General features: G+C 37.6%; 1 protein-coding gene across 5 annotated transcripts in view; it reads right to left on the reverse strand.

Moving 5' to 3' along the window:
- Positions 1–419: 419 nt before the first annotated feature.
- Positions 420–19990, reverse strand: part of golga1 (golgin A1) — a 49089-nt gene continuing 29518 nt past the window's right edge. For 4 of the 5 annotated variants that reach the window (XM_067969706.1, XM_067969710.1, XM_067969709.1 and 1 more), the window contains 9 exons: positions 19272–19367; positions 17537–17626; positions 14363–14465; positions 13371–13531; positions 10690–10848; positions 5301–5360; positions 4163–4342; positions 2388–2474; positions 420–2051 (listed from right to left, as the gene is read on the reverse strand). In XM_067969706.1, the coding sequence (XP_067825807.1) occupies positions 1968–2051; positions 2388–2474; positions 4163–4342; positions 5301–5360; positions 10690–10848; positions 13371–13531; positions 14363–14465; positions 17537–17626; positions 19272–19367 (1020 nt within the window). In that variant the 3' untranslated portion in view covers positions 420–1967. Of the gene's footprint in view, positions 2052–2387; positions 2475–2810; positions 2983–4162; positions 4343–5300; positions 5361–10689; positions 10849–13370; positions 13532–14362; positions 14466–17536; positions 17627–19271; positions 19368–19990 lie in introns of those variants that run through there. The other variant, XM_067969707.1, reaches the window with a different exon arrangement.

The following is a 19990-nucleotide window of genomic DNA, read 5'->3' on the forward strand; positions in this document are numbered from 1 at the left end:
TTTAAACAAACTTGAAAGGTCACCCCAATGAAACTTCTGGAAGTTTGCCACTTGTGCACTTATTGGCTACGCCAGGGTATGATTTTTTTCCCACGATTGCTGTCAGTGTCTGTTCGATCTTGCAAGAAAAAATATATAAAATATTAGACACCCATTGAATACCATAGCCACATTACAGTCCGTGAAAAAACAAAATAAAGGTTACCCCATGTCAACTGACAGTGGTAACAGCCAATCCCAACACAAACGCACCCTTTGAATCGCAAGTCATGATGGAGCCCAGAGCTGATCTTTTCAAGCTAACCTATCGAGAGAGGCTGGAATTTTAATACAAACTTCAACTTCCAATATATTTTCCATAAGTGCAGTAACGAATAATTGCTCAAGGAAATCACAGCAACTAAAGAATCCAACCACAATTTCAGCAAGTCTAAAGGAATTTTAATTGGAAAGTATTGCACCTACAAATTATTCCCAAGCAAACACTGGTCAGTTGCTGTATCCAATCCAGGTTCACAACACCAAGGAAGAGAAATTAGTCGCCAAGGCCAATCAATGCATGTACAAAGATTACACGCCACAGCATATTTTTATACAAATAAAAGTGCATTAGTTGTTCATATATAACATATATATAATATATTGTGTTATATATACACACACATGTTGCTCTTGCTTTCAACAAGAATTCCTGGTTTCACAACAATGGCAGGGTGAAGAAAATACTGATGGAACGTCATTATTACAACAGCAATGCTTTCTGCCTCTGAAAGGCTGTAAATAATTTATGCATCCATTTTTACATCTAGTGTGTTACAACCTTGTTCCAGTTTCTATACACAATAGAGTTCCCTTTATAAAGACTCCTTTGGAATGTTTTTTTTCTCTTTTGCATTAACCCGGATATGAGAACTAACTGTACCTTCTCCTTGCCCTACTGTTTATATCAAGCATCAAATCCCTGGTTTCTGGTTCTTCCAGCACCATTTTCACGCAACACTACTGCATTCTTACACTGCAATAAAACCACATGATAACCATTAAACAGCAACAACACATGAAAGGGATCTAAATGGTGTAATGAATCAATAACAGCATGTTGTACAATTATTTGTGTTTCTGAGAGATAAATAAATTTGAAAAAGGGCAACAGTGGTATTTTCAGATCAATAAGAGGAAAACCGATTGCAATATTTAACTTGGTCTTTTGTTTTCTGATCATCTTTCACTGGTGCAATTTCTGCCTTGCAGGTTTCCAGTTTTTACTAATCCAAATGACACCAAATGATTCAACTGTAAACATGTAAATGCAATTTAAAAAAAAAAGATGTTCTATTTGGACCATGATACTGAGTTCAAAAGCAGCTAAGGACAGCACCGCTGGCCTCCTCCTCTGGAACAGTGGGGATGGGTGAGGGAAGGAGCATGACTGTCATTTTGCTCGAATTTTACTCCTAACCTTATGTTCTAACAGTAAGAAAGAAAATTATAACTTAAAAAAAAAACAGATGTTTGTAAGCATTCATTAATGTTTGCCCATGAAGGAGCAGCATATATACAAAGATGTAAGAGTATGACAGCATGTCACTTCAAACAGTGTTTCATTCAAATCAGTTCAGGACTGTATTAAAGCTACAGGACCAAAAATAATTGTACCTCTTTCACATTTAGAAACTACAGAATTTCAAATCCATAATATCTGTCCACAGTCTGCTTTTTTTCAATGAATTTCATTCCCCATAGGAGAATGTCTTCATCTGCATTTAAAAGATGCATTAATATAAAGTACCAGTACTATTAAATACTTGTAAACAGCTGGAAAACTTGTAGTCCTGTATTAAAAACACTGCCATAACAGTGACTGAAAACACTAATAAGGATATCTTATTATCAATAGCTGTAGTGTTCATCCAATGAGTTATGTTGATAGTTCTTTGAGTGTGCACGTTCCAGACGTTGCAATTGGTTTATTGCCAGTGAGGGGGAGGTCGACCCGATATTGATGGACGTACAATACCTTTAGGAGCAGGTTTTGACCCAAACCAAGACATCTGCAGTGTAAACAGAATAATATTTGGTAAACAACTCGAGGTTATTCATTAAAAAACATTCTTCAAGCGCAATGATTCCGTTTCAAAGATCATCTGCTCCAGATGTGTGTATACGACCATGTCTCACTTTCAAACTGTGCATCCCACTTGCTTGAATGTGAATTAGACAAGATTTTAAATGCAGCAGTAGCTGATCTTCCCCCAACAAATTAGACATTTCACATGACAATTGCTGTTTGTAAAACATGACACAATATAGATACAAAACAATCCTTCAGTAAAAGACTAGAAACGGATAAGACTCAGTAAAGCGAGTAGAAATGGATGATGCTCTACCTTATATTCTAAAGATTCCTTTAACATGTTCTCTTCTTCACGTGTAAAGTTAAGTAGCACGGATACCGCTCTCACCAGCTGATAGGCCTGCAACAAAACACTTATTGTAATCTGTTTTTTTCCCCCATTTATTAGACCATTGAAAATTGTCATGCAACTTTCTACAAGAAAAAACTACTCATGTCTCAGCAAGGAAAATTATAAACTACAATGTTGCTGTAATTCACAAATCATTTTGAATGTAAAGTTTCAGTATTTTACTATTCAAAGCAGATGTTTTAATGTTTCTAGAAACCTTCCCTAAACTTCTCAAGTTAAAATTCATTAAAGGAGTATTCCAGGATACAGTCCTACAATGGCCTTATCATTGAGCATTTTTCTGAAAATGCTCATCCGTTCTGTAGATTTTTAAAAATTACTTGCCATGTGGCACCTGGCTTCCTGATCCTGGCCATCATCTTTTTCATGTTACTGAAGCTAGCCACCAAAAGACAGCATCCCTGTGCCTAGCCTTTGCTCCCACCGGTGGAACCCCCATGGACTTTTGAGGCCTGGATGTTTTTCTGAGGCCGTGATTGAGGCAAAAGGCAGTTTGCTAAATTAGAAAAAAGGTGACAGAATGGTAAGCTCTTTTCCAACAAAATTTTAAAAGGCAGTACAGCAAGTCACCCGTGTGCTTCTCAAGCTTTATATTTTAAGTTTTAAATGTTGGCTGTAAATGCAGTAAAGGATACTGCTAGTGATGTGAGACCACCTCTTTCTAGGTCTCACTAGACATCAAACTGCTGATATCAGAAACCATGATCATTATACTGCAAGTTTCGGAACCTTGCAGAAGATCACACCACATCAATGCCAAATGTGTACTTTAAGCAGGGCATTAACTCTCCCAGTTTTTCCTCCGTGGGGAGTCATCCGGTCTCCATGCAATCCTTTCTTTGTGCAAGGCCTTAATTTGGCCACATCTAAAATACTGTGTCCAGTTTTGGTCCCCTCATTTGGTAGGCGATGTTAAGTCCCTGGAAAAGGTACTGGGGAGGGCCAATTGATTAATACCTATTTTAAGGGCCCTTAATTATCAACATAGGCTTAGAGAACTGGGACTTTTTACTTTGAAAAAGCATACACGCGAGGAGATATGATTGAGGTCTTTAAAATAAAGAAGGGATTAGGCTGTGTGAGCTAGATAGGCTGGGGAGGACTGGGGGCATCAGTATAACTTAAAAAAGCATAGGTTAGATGCTATGAAGTACTTTTCACAGAGAATCATGGACATTTGGAATAGGTTGCTAGTGCGTGTGGATTCAATACAAGCTTTCAAAAAGGAGCTGGACAAGTTATAGGAGGTAGGTAGGCTACTAAGGACAACTGATATATCAGTGCGGTCTGGAGCTTATGAGATTTCCTTTGGGTATCGGAGAAGAGTTTCCCAGAGTTTTTCCCCAAAATTGGTCTACGGTTTTTCTTTGTCTCTCCCAGAAAGCTGCATAACTATTGGGGAGGGGTGGTGTGATGGGGAGGGGTGATGTGATGGGGTTGATGGTGTATGTAGATTGCAGCATGTCAGGATGGGATAAGCTTGATGCACCAGCTGGTCTTTTCCTGTCATTTTCTGTATGTTTCACTTCTGATCCCCAGCTTAATCACCGCAGCACTGTTCTGCCTTATCATTTAAAACTATTGTAACAGATCTACATATTAACATCTATCTAACAAACACAAATAAAGGCTCTCTATTAATTACCTGCGGATTACTGCAATCATTATTAACTCACCTCAGATTCTCGTACAGACATGAATTTGAGAAGAACGTGTTTAAGATACTCAAAATTGATCTCCCTGGAGTCATTCAGGTCTGAATTGTTTACAACTGTGCTGGAATTATTGATGCTGGCTGGTGGCTCAAAGTAAGGTCTCTCTCGGACTTCAGCAGGCTCCATTTCTGGTTTCATTTTCTTTAATTGAAAAGATTTAGTACACGTCAATCATAATGCCATATTACAAAATCGGAAGAACTTTCTTGAGCTGTCAATATTGCTAATTTTTTCATTTGGTCTAACATGTGAAGAAACCCATCACTATGTTTGAGTTTCCAACTCAAGCTACTGAGAAATCTCTGCAGGTACAATTTCTGTTTGCCTGATATGGACATACCCCATCTACTAAAATCCAGAGAACTTAGGCACACTAAGGCAGAGCGAAGGCCTACGGACCCCAAGTATGTACAAGGCTATTGCTGGAGTTTAACCAGTTAAAATTGCACAGCTTAATAGTACAGAGTGCACTCACTGCCTAGACTCTCAAATGAAGAATGAGGACGAAGCAGTTTGTGTACGATTATTTTATAAAAACTCTCAAATAAATTCAGAACAAAATATGCTAGAGCTGCTGCCCATCAAAGCATTTCTAATATTGCCTATAGAGATGGTAAACCACAAAATTCACTTTACCCAAACAAAAACATCCTTCAACTGCTTGAACAGATAAGAAATGAAAACAAATCAAGCTGGTTCAGATTCATCAGAACAGTTTAAAATGGGAAAACATTACTACCATCAATTTGAACCACACATGAAAGGCACGAAAGGCAAGGAGTAAAAAACAGGAATTACAATGGGTTTGTCAAGCAAAAAGATAAGCTCCATTAATTAGCACTATTAAATGAATTAAAACTAGGTCATGCAAAGTCATAAGAAAGTATTCTGGGAACAATTCTCCAGACTACATTATTTCAGTATCAGGTTACAGATGTTAAGCTGCAGGCATCAGGCAACCTGTTTAGGAAGTGGCATCTGTCACACTAACGCATGTGCAAAATATTTGTGTCATCGTTCTGACCCATTTTCTGGTTTGATCCATTGAAAAATAAACGAAATAACTTTTTTAAAAATTTAATTTAATGCAAGAGCCTACCAGTTCTTTCTGTAGTGTCTTTTTCAGTTCTGTTAGCCTCTGTTGTAGTTGTTTAATAGTCTTTGAAGGAAGAAAAAAGATTTCAAATATAAAATCTGCAGTGATGCTGTATACACTAAAATCATCATTTGATAAAACAATTTTGATTTAAGATTTTACCATATAAGAAAAGACATGGGAACTTCTAAGCATACATTCCAAATTTGATGGATCACTGGCTGAGGTAGGTTGAGTAATCACAAGCCTTGAAAATGAGAGAACAAACGGATCTAGCGCCTCCTCATCTCAACCAAGAAGTTTCAGCAGAACTAAGTGGTGAAGGGGTGGGGAAACATAATAACTCTCCGCCTTCACTGCAGGAATTTGTCTAGCCTCAGCCGGATTGGCAACATGATTTCCTCTGACTGGATAATCCTCACTGACGGAGGGATCCTCATGATGGAGGGGCACACCTAGCACCTCGGCACTGGAATAAACTGCTGTACCGTAAACAATAAATTGAACATGTACCTCATCCTGGGATCAAAAACGGTCATTCATAGGGAGATTAAATAAGCAATGGAGCGTGTGAGTATAGTTAATCTTGGCCATCCCAGGAATCAAAGCTGGCAAGTTGTGCTCAGGCATTTCCCAGAGACGAAAAGGCCAGAGGGCAAGTAATCCTCAGCTGCTCTCAGGCACAACTTTACATAGAATCTACAGCACAGAAACGGGCCACTGGGCCCATATGGTCAAAGCCAGTGTTTATACTCCACACGAGCTGCTTCTCACTCCAATTACCTCTTCGCACCTGCCCCTATATTCCTCTATTTCTTTCTCCCTCATGTATGTATCAAGCCTCCCCTTAAATGTGTCAATGATATCTGCTTCAACCACTCCATGTGGCAGCGAGTTCCACATTCTCACCACTGTGTAAAGAAATTCTTCATAAATTCTTTATTTGATCTGATAGTGGCGATCTTAGTGCCTCCTTGTTCTGGACTCACCCACAAGTGGAAACAGTTTCTCCACATCAACCCGATCGAACCTCTTCATAATTTTCAAGACCTCTATTAGGCCTCCTCTTTTCCAGAGAAAAGAGCTGCAGCTTGCTCAATCTTACTGAAGAATGACATAAGTAGAGTTCTTCAATAGATCATCTGCCTTCTCAATCAGGGAATAGCAAACAGCATATGGCATGTGGAAAAATTCAAAGGGGAAGAAGAAAAGGTCTTACTCATTTGATACACAATTTTTGCCTAGGAAATAGGGGTAGCTTAGGTGACATTTATTTGATAGCATCATGAAGTCGATTAGATAATTAGGGGGATAGATAGCGTCCTCTGCAGTCGTGACCAGGAATCCAGAAGGGTGTTTGCCTACCTGGTGCAAAGGTAAAGGATATCCCGGGGCAACTGGAGAGGAACTTGGAAAGGGAGAGGAAAGATCCAGTTGTCGTGTTCCATGTTGCGACCAATGACGTAGGAAAGAAAAGGGAGGAGGTCCTGCTAAGGAATATCAGAAGTTAGGAACTAAATTAAAAAACAGGACGTCACGGGTGGTAATTTCAGGATTACTACCCAAGCCACGTGCTAATTGGCATCGGGATAAACAGATCAGAAAGGTGAATGCGTGGCTGAAAGACTGGTGTGGGAAGGAGGGGTTCCATTTCATGGGGCAGTGGCACCCAGTATTAGGACAGGAAGGAGCTGTACCGCTAGGAGCGTCTCCACCTGAAACGGAATGGGATCAGTGTCCTAGTGGAAAGGATAAATAGGGCTGTGGATAGGTCTTTAAACTAGTAAGATGGGTGGAGGGCTTTGGTGAAAATAACATAAGTCTGAAGATAAAAGAAATAGGAGATGAGAGTAAAGGTCATACCAAAGTAAGGAACCAGGGTAACATAAACAGTCAGGGAACAAATACAGTTATAGAACATAAGTACTAAATGACTGTCAAAAATAAAGTGAGGGGAACAATTATTAAAAACAAATCAAATTACCTGTACAGCAATGTGCACAGCATCTGAAACAAAACGAGGGAACTGGAGACAATAACTTGTAGCAAAGAGCCAGATGTAATAGGGATAACTGAAACACGGCTACATAAGACAGGACTGGCAGTTAAATTTGCAGAATAGAACGTATTTAGAAAGGATAGGGAAGGAAGGGGGGTGTGGTAGCTGTACTAATTAGACACAACATAATGGCAATAGAATAAAGGGACATAAGTAAATTAAGATAGAAATAGAATCCACATGGATTGAGACAGAGGATAAGAAGGGATCAATCACATTAATAAATATATTCCTAATGGTGAAAGGAAAGTGGAGGAAGAAATACGAAGGCAAATCTATGAAATAAGTTTTTAAAAATCAAATAATAATCATGGGAGATTTCAACTACCTCCAAATAAACTGGCAAGAGACAGGGAAAGGGGAATGGAGTTTTTACAGTGTGTACATGACTCCTTTCTTACCCAGTATGTGAGAAGCCCAGCAAGAGAGGAATCACTGCTGGATCTAGTAATGGGAAATGAAACACAGCAGATAAGAGAAGTAAGCACAGGGGACCCCTAGGCAACAGTGATCATAAAATAATAAGGTTTAAAATAATGATTGAGAAAGACATAAGCAAGACAAAGACCAAAGTAATAGGTTGGAAAAAAGCTAATTTTGAGGGGAGGTGAATGGAACTAGAAAAGGTAAACTGGAAAAAAATCTTGACAAAGAGATAGAACAGCAGTGGAAAATATTTAAAACGATGATCAATAAAGTTCAGGGGAAGTATATTCCTCTAAAAAACAAGAACAAACTAGCCAATAAAGAAACACCATGGATGAATAAAGAGATAAGGGTAAAATTGAAACTAAAGAAAAAGGCATACTCTAAGTACATAGACAATAAAGGAGAGGATGACAAAAGGGACTACGAAGAGATATGAAGAATACAGAAAGATGTCAAAAAAATTAGGAAAGCAAAACTAAATTATCATCAAGGAATATAAAAAAAAAAGTAAAGTACTACAGACACATAAATAACAAAAGAAAAATCAGGATAGGGATAGGGCCACTAAGGGAGGCACAAAACAAACTCACAGGTAATGACAGCGAAATGGCAGAAATATTGAATAGTTACTTGCCTCGGTATTTATCAGGGAGACCAACAAGGTGGGCATGACATTAGAAGAAGAGATCAAAAAAGAAAGATAAAAAGGGTGGAGATAATTGCTAAACTAATCAAACTTCGAGAGGATAAAATTCCTGGTCCGGATGGATTGCATCCGCGCAAATTAAAAGAAGTTAGGGAACAGATAGCAGAGGTACTGTTACAAATCTCTAAAAATTAATTAGAAAAGGGAATAGTGCAAGAGGACTGGCGGACAGCTAATGTTCTATCTCCCTTTTTAAATATAGGAATAATAAGTCCAGGGATCTATAGACCGGTAAGCTTAATGTCGATGGTAGGAAAGGTAATGAATCTTTACTCAAAGATGTAATAGAAAAACATCTAGAAAACAAAAATACGATAAATAATAGTCAGCACGGATTTCAGGAGGGAAAGTCATGCTTGACCAACCTTATTGAATTCTTTGAAGAAGTAACAGAAAGAATACACATGGGGAATACAGTAGATGTAATATATTTGGATTTTCAAAAGGCCTTCGATAAGGTATTGCATTATAGACTCGTGACTAAGGTCAGAGCATGTGGAGTCAGGGGACAGATAGCAGAATGGATAGCAAGCTGGCTACAAAACAGAAAACAGACAGTAAGGGTTAAGGGTATCTACTCAGACTGGCAAAAGGTGGGAAGTGGTGTTCCACATGGATTGGTGCTGTGACCACTGTTATTCACAATTTACATTAACGATTTGGACTCGGGAATTGGAAGTACAATTTCAAAATTTGCAGACGACATCAAATTGGGGGGTGTAGTTAATACAAGGAAAGAATGCGTCAAAATGCAAGAAGACATTAATAAACTTGCAGAATGAACGTGTAATTGGCAAACAAATTTCAATATAGATAAGTGTGAGATGGTGCATTTTGGTAGAAAAAATAAGGAGGTCACATCCTGCTTGGATAATAAAAGTCTAAATGGGGTAGAGGAGCAAAGGGATCTCGGGTTACAGATACACAAATCACTAAAAGTAGTGATGCAGGTTAATAAGGCCTAAAAAAAGGCAAACCACGCAATGAGGTTCATTTTTAGAGGAATAGAATTGAAAAGCAGAGAAGCAAAGAAACTTATATAGACCACACTTGAAATACTGTGCACAGTTCTGGTCTCCATATTATAAAATGGATATACAGGCACTGGAGAAGGTGCAAAAAAGATTCCCAAGGATGACACCAGAACTGAGAGGATATACTTACCAGGAATGGCTAAACAGACTGGGGCTCTTTCCTCTAGAAAAGGCTGAGCGGTGACCTGATAGAGGTCTTTAAGATTATGAAAGGGTTTCATAGGGCAGACGTAGGGAAAATGTTTCCACTTGTGGGGGGAGTCCAAAACTAGAGGTCATCAATATAAGATAGCCACTAATAAATCAAATAGTGAATTCAGGAGAAACTTCTTTACCAAAGAGTGGTAAGAATGTGGAATGTGCTACCACAAGGAGTACGTGAGACAAATAGCATAGATGCATTTAAGGGGAAGCTAGATAAATACATGAGGGAGAAAGGAATAGAAGGGTATGCTGATAGGGGTAGATGAAGTAGGCTCACGTGGAGCATAGACACCAGCACAGACCATTTGGGCCAAATGGCCTGTTTCTGTGCTGTTAGACCCGGTAACTCGATGAAGTGATATCAAGCAAATTGGTGTCTATTTAGAAACCAACATTTTCAAAGCACAATATCCTGTATTGTGATATATTACTTATTTCAGCACAATATCCTGATAAATTCTTACAAATTGCAATCAAAAGCAGCCATCACCATTCAACACTTCTTATTGGATTTAATGCAACATGATATAGGAAAACTAAACATACATTTAAACATGCTGCCAAATTTCAATTTAGTAAAGCTAAATATTTTGAGACGTTTTTAAAATTGAACTCTTAAATTCTTTGAGATTGATGGTGCACATTGTAGAGCAAGCCAGTGACTCAAAATGATAAAACAGCTTTGCAGTTTATCTATTTTGAGAAGGAAACTGCAATGCTACATTAGTCATAATGAAACCTATAAACTGTAGAAATCAAGATGCAGATTGTAGATGGAAAAATGCAGATATTTTAACTGGCTAATAATATCAAGCATAAATCTAGAAAGTAACCTGTTCAAACATTATAAAACCCTAAGCAATCCTCTGCATGTGAGCCTTCTAACACATGGAGAGGTTATCAGATAAAGAGATAAAGCTTCTAAACCACAGTGACATATACATTTCCTGTGTTGCTAACCTTGTTTTTCTCTATCAATTGTTGCTCCAAATCTTGGTTGTTCTGCTGAAGCTGCAAGGTATCTGCAATTGTCACATCTCCATTTTGCGCTTTCTCATCATTTTCTGGGGGATTTAACTGTTCGTTGAGGGCCGTCACCTCTGTTTCTAGATCATTTACCTGCCAAAGCAATTTGCATTTCTTTGGTGCAACTCTTATAGTTAGTGATTCACTGAAACAAAACTATGTACTGTGTTGGCTTGGATACAAAAAACAGAATTTTATAAAAGTAGAGAAGACAATAAATAAATGTAAATACTGAATACATACTCTCTTACTGGAGGAAAAAAGGAACTGTTTTATCCACTTCACAACAGCAAATTACTCTGAATCTAATTCTCTTTATTTTTAAAAGTGAGTTCTAAGTATTTCTTCTTTAAATTAAAAAAAAATAAAGTCCCTGTCTATGCTGGGCTAGCTGATCTCAGCTGGATCAATGGTAGAGATGGCACAATTGGCTGCAACGTCACTGGGTTAGGGAAACTGGCCAGTGTTCCTGATCACTATCCACCAACTCCTGCTGGAAGTCTAGGCTCACATATGAAGAATGGCTACTGAGGCAAAGCATCTCTAGATGACTAGGCTATGGAACCATATTCCTGCAGGGAAACAAACTCCTTCAGGAAAAATGGGAAGGGGTGAAGGTTGGAAAAAAAATAATAACTGCCAAGTTTTAAAAACACACCAAACAGTTGCTGGCCCATGATCAAAGCCACCGTAGGAACATAGGAACAGGAGTAGGCCATTCAGCCCCTCGAGCCTGCTCCGCCATTTGATAAGATCATGGCTGATCTGTGATCTAACTCCATATACCTGCCTTTGGCCCATATCCCTTAATACCTTTGGTTGCCAAAAAGCTATCTATCTCAGATTTAAATTTAGCAATTGAGCTAGTATCAATTGCCGTTTGCGGAAGAGAGTTCCAAACTTCTACCACCCTTTGTGTGTAGAAATGTTTTCTAATCTTGCTCCTGAAAGGTCTGGCTCTAATTTTTAGACTGTGCTCGCTACTCCTAGAATCCCCAACCAGCGGAAATAGTTTCTCTCTATCCACCCTATCTGTTCCCCTTAATATCTTATAAACTTCGATCAGATCACCCCTTAACCTTCTAAACTCTAGAGAATACAATCTCTCCTCAAAACTTAACCCTTGAAGTCCGGGTATCATTCTAGTAAACCTACGCTGCACTCCCTCCAAGGCCAATATGTTCTCCCGAAGGTGTGGTGCCCAGAACTGCTCACAGTACTCCAGGTGCGGTCTAACCAGGGTTTTGTATAGCTGCAGCATAACTTCTGCCCCCTTGTACTCTAGTCCTCTAGATATAAAGGCCAGCATTCCATTAGCCTTATTGATTATTTTCTGCGCCTGTTCATGACACTTCAATGATCTATGCACCTGAACCCCTAAGTCCCTTTGGACATCCATCTCTATATTATTTTTGATGCTAAGTGTGAGAATGTGGATTTTCTTCACGCCTTCAGATCACAGCACACCACACTGCTCCCCTTGAAACAGCCCATTTGGCCTAGAGGAATCTACCATGGATAGCAGTAAGTCCTTCTAGGCCACCCTGCCCGCTGCCATTACTGTGGATGGTGGAGGAAAGGCTGGATGGACAATGAAACTAAAGCCTGGGGCTGTGACTATTTGGACCTCTAAGTGGAATGCATTACAGTACAGACTACATCAAATCAAACATGTGCCAGGTGAGTGCTGTGGCCAGGGTTTCTTGGTGAAGCAGGAAGAGCAGGCTCGAGGGACTGAAAGGAATATAGGAACAGGAGTAGACCAATGTTCCTATGGTGGCTTTGATCATGGGGCCAGCAACTGTTTGGTGTGTTTTTAAAACTTGGCAGTTTTTATTTTTTTTCCAACCTTCACCCCTTCCCATTTTTCCTTCAAGGAACGGCAATCCTGGCTCAATTTCATTGATTTCCTCCTCTTCCAAGGAAAAAGAAAATTATGCACACATCTCCTTGAAGAGTCAGCGACCTCTTATTCTTTGGCTGGCATAGGGGTCAACCACCACTGAATGGACCAGGAGGTCAATTTGCTCGTTGCAAGATTCCATCACTTATGACTTGAAGCAAAATGTGATTTTGATGATATCATCTGATGGTGCCCTGGTTAACAACCTTGAGTTTGACTCCCAATAGGCACCATGGCATATTGCATGATAGTCCTTCACCACACGGACTGCAGCGGTTCAAGAAGGCGGCTCACCACCACCTTCTCAAGGGCAATTAGGGATGAGCAATAAATGCCAGCCACGCCAGCGACACCCACATCCCATGAACGAATTTTAAAAAGTCCTTTGTGTACAGTCTCTGCCACAACATTCTCTTTGTAACAGATGCAAAACAAATATATACAGATAAGACCATGAAACTTTTCAAAAATATAAATCTGTGACACATCACTTTATAGCAGTAAACAGATGGGGGAAAATAATTAACCAGTGTAGCTCGCTCACTATGGCTGAATTTATATTGATCCAGAAACAATGACAGGTGACTTTACACATGGTCACTAAGAAAATAAAACCTGACCATGGTTGTGTTAAATTAAAGTGCATCCAGCCACATTGTATAGAATTAGCATGTTTAAATTGTACATGTGGCTGAGACAGAAAATAACTTACTTTTCTCTGACTGGCCTCCAGTAGTTCCTGTCTCTCAATCACCTGCAACTTGAGATCACTCAACTGGTTCTGCACTGCCCCTTCTCTTTCCGCTGTTGAACTTTTATAGGTTTCACTTTCCATTTGTTGCTGATGCAGCTGTGAAATTACAGCTTCATTATCTAGAGGAATATTAAAAAAAGATTTTCAAAGAAATGGAATGTAATTAAACATATGTAATTAAGAACCCCTCATCACTTCCACAAGTGAAGCACTATGCAATCTTAAAACTGAAACAACCACAAAATACTTTGGGGACAAAAAACATCTATAAAGATTCATCTTTCTCTCATACTATTCAGTCTACTTTCCTGCAGACACAAATATAGAAAATATGTACTATGTGTCTATGAAAAGCCAAAGCTTTGATCCACAATGCAAAACTGTATCTTCTAATCTCTTTTAACATTCCATATCACACAGCTCCACAGCCTAGGCCTTTGCTGTTTTGTAATTAGCTACTAGAGGGTGCACAAGAGCAATCCTGGGCAAATCACAATGCAACTTTACCACATTCCTGTGGATAAGCACCTAATCTTTACTCGGCATCTCTTCCTAAACTCACCAAGAAAGCCATTTTATGAATAACAGCATTGGACAGTTTGAGCAATACCTGGGTTAGCGCAATCCTGAGACGAACAACAGAGTTGCCGACAACCAATTTGGTATTTTAATGATTGTGATGCATGGATTGACTTTTTTCCTTCTAATCTATTGCATTCATATGTGGATTTCATTTTTATTTGTTCAAGTAAAATAGTCAAATGGAGCTTGTACTATCACATCTTATCAACATTTTCCAGAGGCCACAGCTAAAGCTAATAATGAACATGTTCCCATACTTAGACCTTAAAATGCATTTCAAGGTTTATATTTTGTTTTACTATTAATTTGATTTTCTTCAGTTTTCTCTCAAATGTTGTTTTATCTTAAATCAATTATATGTTTCAAACCTTGCTTAAGTTTCTTAAAATCTTCTTCCATTTTGATTAATTCTTTATCGTTCTGCAAGACTGAAGTATTTTTTTCATCCAGCATTTCTGTCAATTTTGACACCTATCAGTGTGTAAATATAAACAAATTCAACTCGTGTTACATTTCTTGGTACAGTTTTACCAGTTGTACAGTACAAGAACCAAATATCTTAGGCAATAGGTTATGAGCAAATGAGCATCATAATCACAAATCCCCTTCCCTACAGGAACTGCAGGCTTTCTAATATGAAGAGGCATGGTTACAAAGTCCCTGATACTATGGACCCTCAGACAGACTTCCATTGATAAACACATGGTGGCCATGTCATGTCAATGTAAGTTCTTTCTGCAGTCAATGGTAGACCAACATTAGGACCAAACCTAACTTTGAAAAGAAACTCCTTTTATAATTTCTGGTGGTTGCTGAGTCTTGTGCTTAAATTGGTACCCTAACCCTTTAAGCTCCTACATTTCCTAATAAACACCATGCTTGCAATGTACATCTGACTCTGGTTTATACATTCCTGTATTTATTACTACATCAGTTAATGAGCTTTTAGTTAGCACAAGTTTGACATCAAAGATTACCCAACCCTCGAAGTTTGAAATATACTAGATTTTAATTATGCATGGAAATTTTTTTTTTTAAGTGCTCCAGTGTACAATGAAACAAATTGTAATTTTACAATTAAAAATACAAAACATGTTTTCTTTCATAGGGTACCTAAAAGCCTTCCCATGGCACCAACTAAAGATATACCCTCTTGATGGTCTTATATGTACAGAAAATGTGAGATGGTGGAAAAAGTGACATGAGGAAACCCAGGTTTGATTAGGGCACTTTCAAGGCAATAGATGTAGTGGAGGTGTTTCAAAAAACAAAAAGACAGGAAAGACTATTTGTATAATTAGAGGAATAAAGACAATGTGGTTGTTGCTAGATTTTCCATAATATTTGACCACTTATGTCGTTCTAGAGTCATTTTGCTTCAACAATTACATTTAAAAACTGCAGCTGTCCAATTAGAAAACCAGAGCAACCAAACTTTATATGGCACAAGTTTTCCTCTTTTTATCTTACAAACACTGTAAGAGGTTAACCCTCCAGGGAATATGTTCACATTGTGATTTGATGCACAACTCTTAATTTACTCAGTTTCTCTCACATATGTCAGGGAGACAATTGACTCTTTCAACATAAAAACAAAACTATATTATTTTGTGTACCCAGAGATACTAAGGTCTTAATTCCACTTAACATTAAACATTGTGTTGGTGTAAAGCAAAGGTCTTTTGCTGAAAAATGCAATTAAAAATCCAGTTGTTTGAAATACAATATTTTAAAATGTTTTTAATTGTGAAAACAATATTGTTTTAAAATTGTTCTGATGTTAATTATGCATGGTTGTAACAGACATAGGTTATTATATTGTAAGAACAAGCATGAAATAAGGAGGCAATTTGTTTCAAAGTCCATTACTTCCAGAAATCACATGTGGTCTATTCTATTGTAGATGTTACCCAAATCACTTAGTGTCCTGTGGAAAGTTTCTTCAATTTTTTTCCCTTCTCACCCCCACCCTATTAAATCAAGTCGAAATCCAAAACATATGTCCAACTTTACATCCTAAATATTCATCCATGACCTTCTGCATCCTTGATTGACAAGATTGTTCCATTTAGCAAGTACTTGATCCTCCTCATCTCTATTTATCCTTATAACTAACTTTTCTGTTCCTAATTAGCTTTTCATCCAGCTTTTGTATTAATCAGGTCGTTTTTTTTTAGTTCCACGTGACATTTTTGATCTTTTCTAACCTTCTCACCCTATATTATTTAGCTCTCCATCTTAGACCAATCTCATGGGATTGTCCCAACTCACCCTACCTGCAAGATTGTCTATCTGTTCCTTGAAATCTAGGTAACTTTTCTGCAACATGCCCACAAAATGAACAGCAAACTCTGTCTGGTAATTGCTTTAGCTGCTGGACTTATCCTTTGCCTCCACAAGATCCCACTCCAGTCTTTGGACACAGTAGAACATCACATCAAATTTAAAATATCACGCAAATTTAATTTTACAAAAGATGAACAAGCACATAAAGTAACACATATAATATTGTTATATATTTACAATAGACATCCTTCCACCTACTTACTCAAGTGGGCAAAATAACAAGACTGTAACTCTCAGAACTAAACCCATCTTTTGTAAGTAACGTTGAATTCTAGTGTTTCATTTCCTGGAACTTTTTAACACTGTGGGAGCCTAATTAATGTAAAGTGTTTCTTGGAAATTCAAACTGATTTTCCTCAAGTCCAGGAATTTCAGTTCTTTCCCTCAGATTTTCAAACACTCTTTTTCAACAAAACAGCTCTTTTGCAACCTGGAAAAGAGTTACCAGGACATCCTGGATTTTGAATATTCCATTCAAATTTAAACAGTATCTGTCAGTCATTACGAATGGAATTAATTACACAGCATTGTTTATGTTATTTTTCTTTCTGGCCTGTAACTGACCAGGATTTAAACTGCAGTCCCTTTTTAAAATGCTTATGTGCTGTGACTGGATTTAAAGGGATGATCACTAAATCAAAACCAGACAAAAAATACCTAATTTTTTAAATCACAAATTTTAATACTAAATTTGAAGTATTTCAGTTATGATAGAATTCTAATTTCTGTTTAGATTTGCAATACATATATTGTAGTTAAAAAGAAATAAAAAATATCAGAGGATGAAATTCTATCACTATAGAAGTCCATTAGTCCCATTTGGGTAACAAAGATGAAATTCAGGAAGTTCACCAACATTGCTGTCAATTTTTCTAGCAAAGTTGACCTCTATCTATAATATATTAAATCTGCTATGTAAGTTGCACATTTTTTAAATTAGGTGTCACCGCTCTGACACAGTCACACTGGCAGCTAAACAGTTTGACCACTAGATGGAGCTTCATAAGCCTCAGAAAGTGCAGATTCCTACACCTATACCTACTAATGCACTCCGATGAATGTGTTTTGTCCTGACTTTCTGTGGGCAAGGCCACAGGAAATCAGCTTGTATAGTGTACCAAGAAAAGTATGCTGAAATTTTTAATAAGCATTTTATACCATGTACTGCAGCTTTAACACTATTGATCAGAACAAACCTTATGCTGCAGTTCCTCTCTCTGTTTTCTTGTCTCTTCTAAGGCTTTGGCAATTTCAACACTTACAGTTTCTCTGCTGTTTAATTCTTCCTGCATTCAAACATTTGAATGTTGTTAGTGTAATTACACTATTAAAAAGTCACAAGGATCACATTCAAATTAAGTTTATAACACCCCTAATGCTGCGAAATCTAATGCACATGTTGCACTCCAATTAAATATTTCTGCTCCTATTAATTATGGGGGAGTAAATAATCCTGTGTAAATATGATTTGTGTTAGAGAATGAGCAGGCTAAAAATGTTGCTGAGATTTCATAGACAGGTTAATGTGAGAATTCAAGTTCAGTGCTGTGAGGAAGTCAAGTATTAACCCCTTGCACACTTGAGTTTTCATTATGAATTTCTTAAATGCTAGAAGAAATATTGCTTACCTGCACTCCGCTGAATCTTTCTGGGGACTTGCCATTTTAGGTCAGATGGAGGCCCTCAAATCTGCTCAACTCACTTCAATGTTCTAATATTTGATACCCACTGAGTGCGCAGTAGTGCTCAGCATTACACAATTAGCCTGAACACTTTCAATCAACATCCAAATACGATATGAATGTTGATCCTACTGAATAAATGTGAACTTTTAGCTGAAGGGTCTGTTGATGACTTCAGTTGGGTATTTCTAAGAGCTTCTATCCAAGCTGAGCTTCAGGACTTTGTGATGGAATAGTGAAGCGTTAGTGAATAATATTCCTGATCATATTCAATAAAAATATTGATTCAATAAAATATATTAAAAGTGCACAAGGGAGAATACTTTTAATGTATGTGCTTCCCCAAGGATATTGTTCTCCATTAGGGTTGCCTGTTTTGTCGCAGTGTTTTGCAAAGAAATGATTTTGTTAAAACTACGTTAATAAAATGATTGAAAACAGCAGAAATCTTTCACACAGGAGAAATTTCCAATTATAATAATGTTTTTGTTGGCTTCTTTATTCTATGCTTGTTCTCTGAACGAGATAGGATTACTATTTCTTGATTGGGTCAATAGGTGCTTCAAAGCAGCATAACATGCCGCTTTACAGAGGGAAAACTTTTCCAAGTTTTTGAAAACCCTTCCCACTTCCTCTGAGTGGACTACAGAGAGAAGTCTGCTGTGCAAGCTTCCTACTGTCCCAGCTATAGAATGATATGTGGTAGCATTAGGGAGGGGAAGAAAAATATGGGAAAAAAACACTAATACCACATCATGTTTATTTTTTTTTAAGAAGAATGTTATATGTTTAAAATACAAATCATGAAAGGGAAAAGAAATTACAATGGTTGTGACCAGAACAGTCCTAGATATACGCTTTTCAAATAGCACAGAGCCATTTCCACCTCAAAAGCTATGCACATCACTCCTTTTCAAATAGGCTTTTAGCACAATTCTGGAATGTCAGTGTTATAAAGAGGGTCTATTGTAAGTGAAGAGAAAGGAATGAGATAGTACAGCTGAACTAAGAAAGCAAGCAAGCAAGCTGAAAAAAGGCAGGATTCTAGATAAGCTTTTGCATATGTCTCAGCAACTGGTCATACAACATGATCAGTAACGGTCGTGAAGCAGGTCTTCGGCTTGCTTTCTCAGCATGGAATGTTGTCTGGACCAGCAGTGACTTTATAGCCAGGAATGGAAGAAAATATCTTAAAAAGTTAATTTAAAAATAACCTTTCTTGAATATAATTTTGGAATATGGTACTAACCTTTGACCTTTCACGTTCACACTCAACTTTCCTCAATGCATTTTCAGTTTCATTAAGTCTGTCATTTAGATCCTCATTTTTCTGTTGGAGTTGGCTCTGTACACAAATGAAGACAAATAGATGTGTATTTATGCTGCACAATTAGGTTACTACAAAGCTGTATATACTAAAGCTCAACCACAAGACATTTTGATTTCCCAGGGAGGGGGAGGTTTGGGGTAATGATCTTACACGCACCAGGAAATAATAAGAGGTTCATAAAGTTAAGATGTAGGCGAATAGGACTTAGAGATTTTGAAAGAATTGCCCAAATTTTTTTCAAACAGGATTTTCTATTAATAGATGTTGTTATAAGTGGGCTTTACTGTATCTTTTTAGTTAATTTGAGACGACAGAATTATTGTGTAAGATACACTAGACAGCCTATAAACCTAGAAAAAATACACAATTATACTGAAGCAAATATCATGAAAAAATATGCAAATAGAAATCTGACACGTTTTCACTTTATACCATAGTTTTATGAAAGTATTTAAAAATGCTGCAGTGTTAAACTGTTCAACTTTTTATGGCATCCTCTTTCTTTTACATCATTTCAAATTAATGACTTGCAAAACTCCTTTTTATGTTCAGCAGGCTGAGAAACAGAATACTTTCCATTTCAGCATTTGCAGGACAGGTATAACCTAAGTAGATACAGAATAATGTTCCCTCTGCTC

Source organism: Heptranchias perlo, chromosome 31, assembly GCF_035084215.1.
Source record: "Heptranchias perlo isolate sHepPer1 chromosome 31, sHepPer1.hap1, whole genome shotgun sequence".
NCBI lineage: Eukaryota > Metazoa > Chordata > Chondrichthyes > Hexanchiformes > Hexanchidae > Heptranchias > Heptranchias perlo.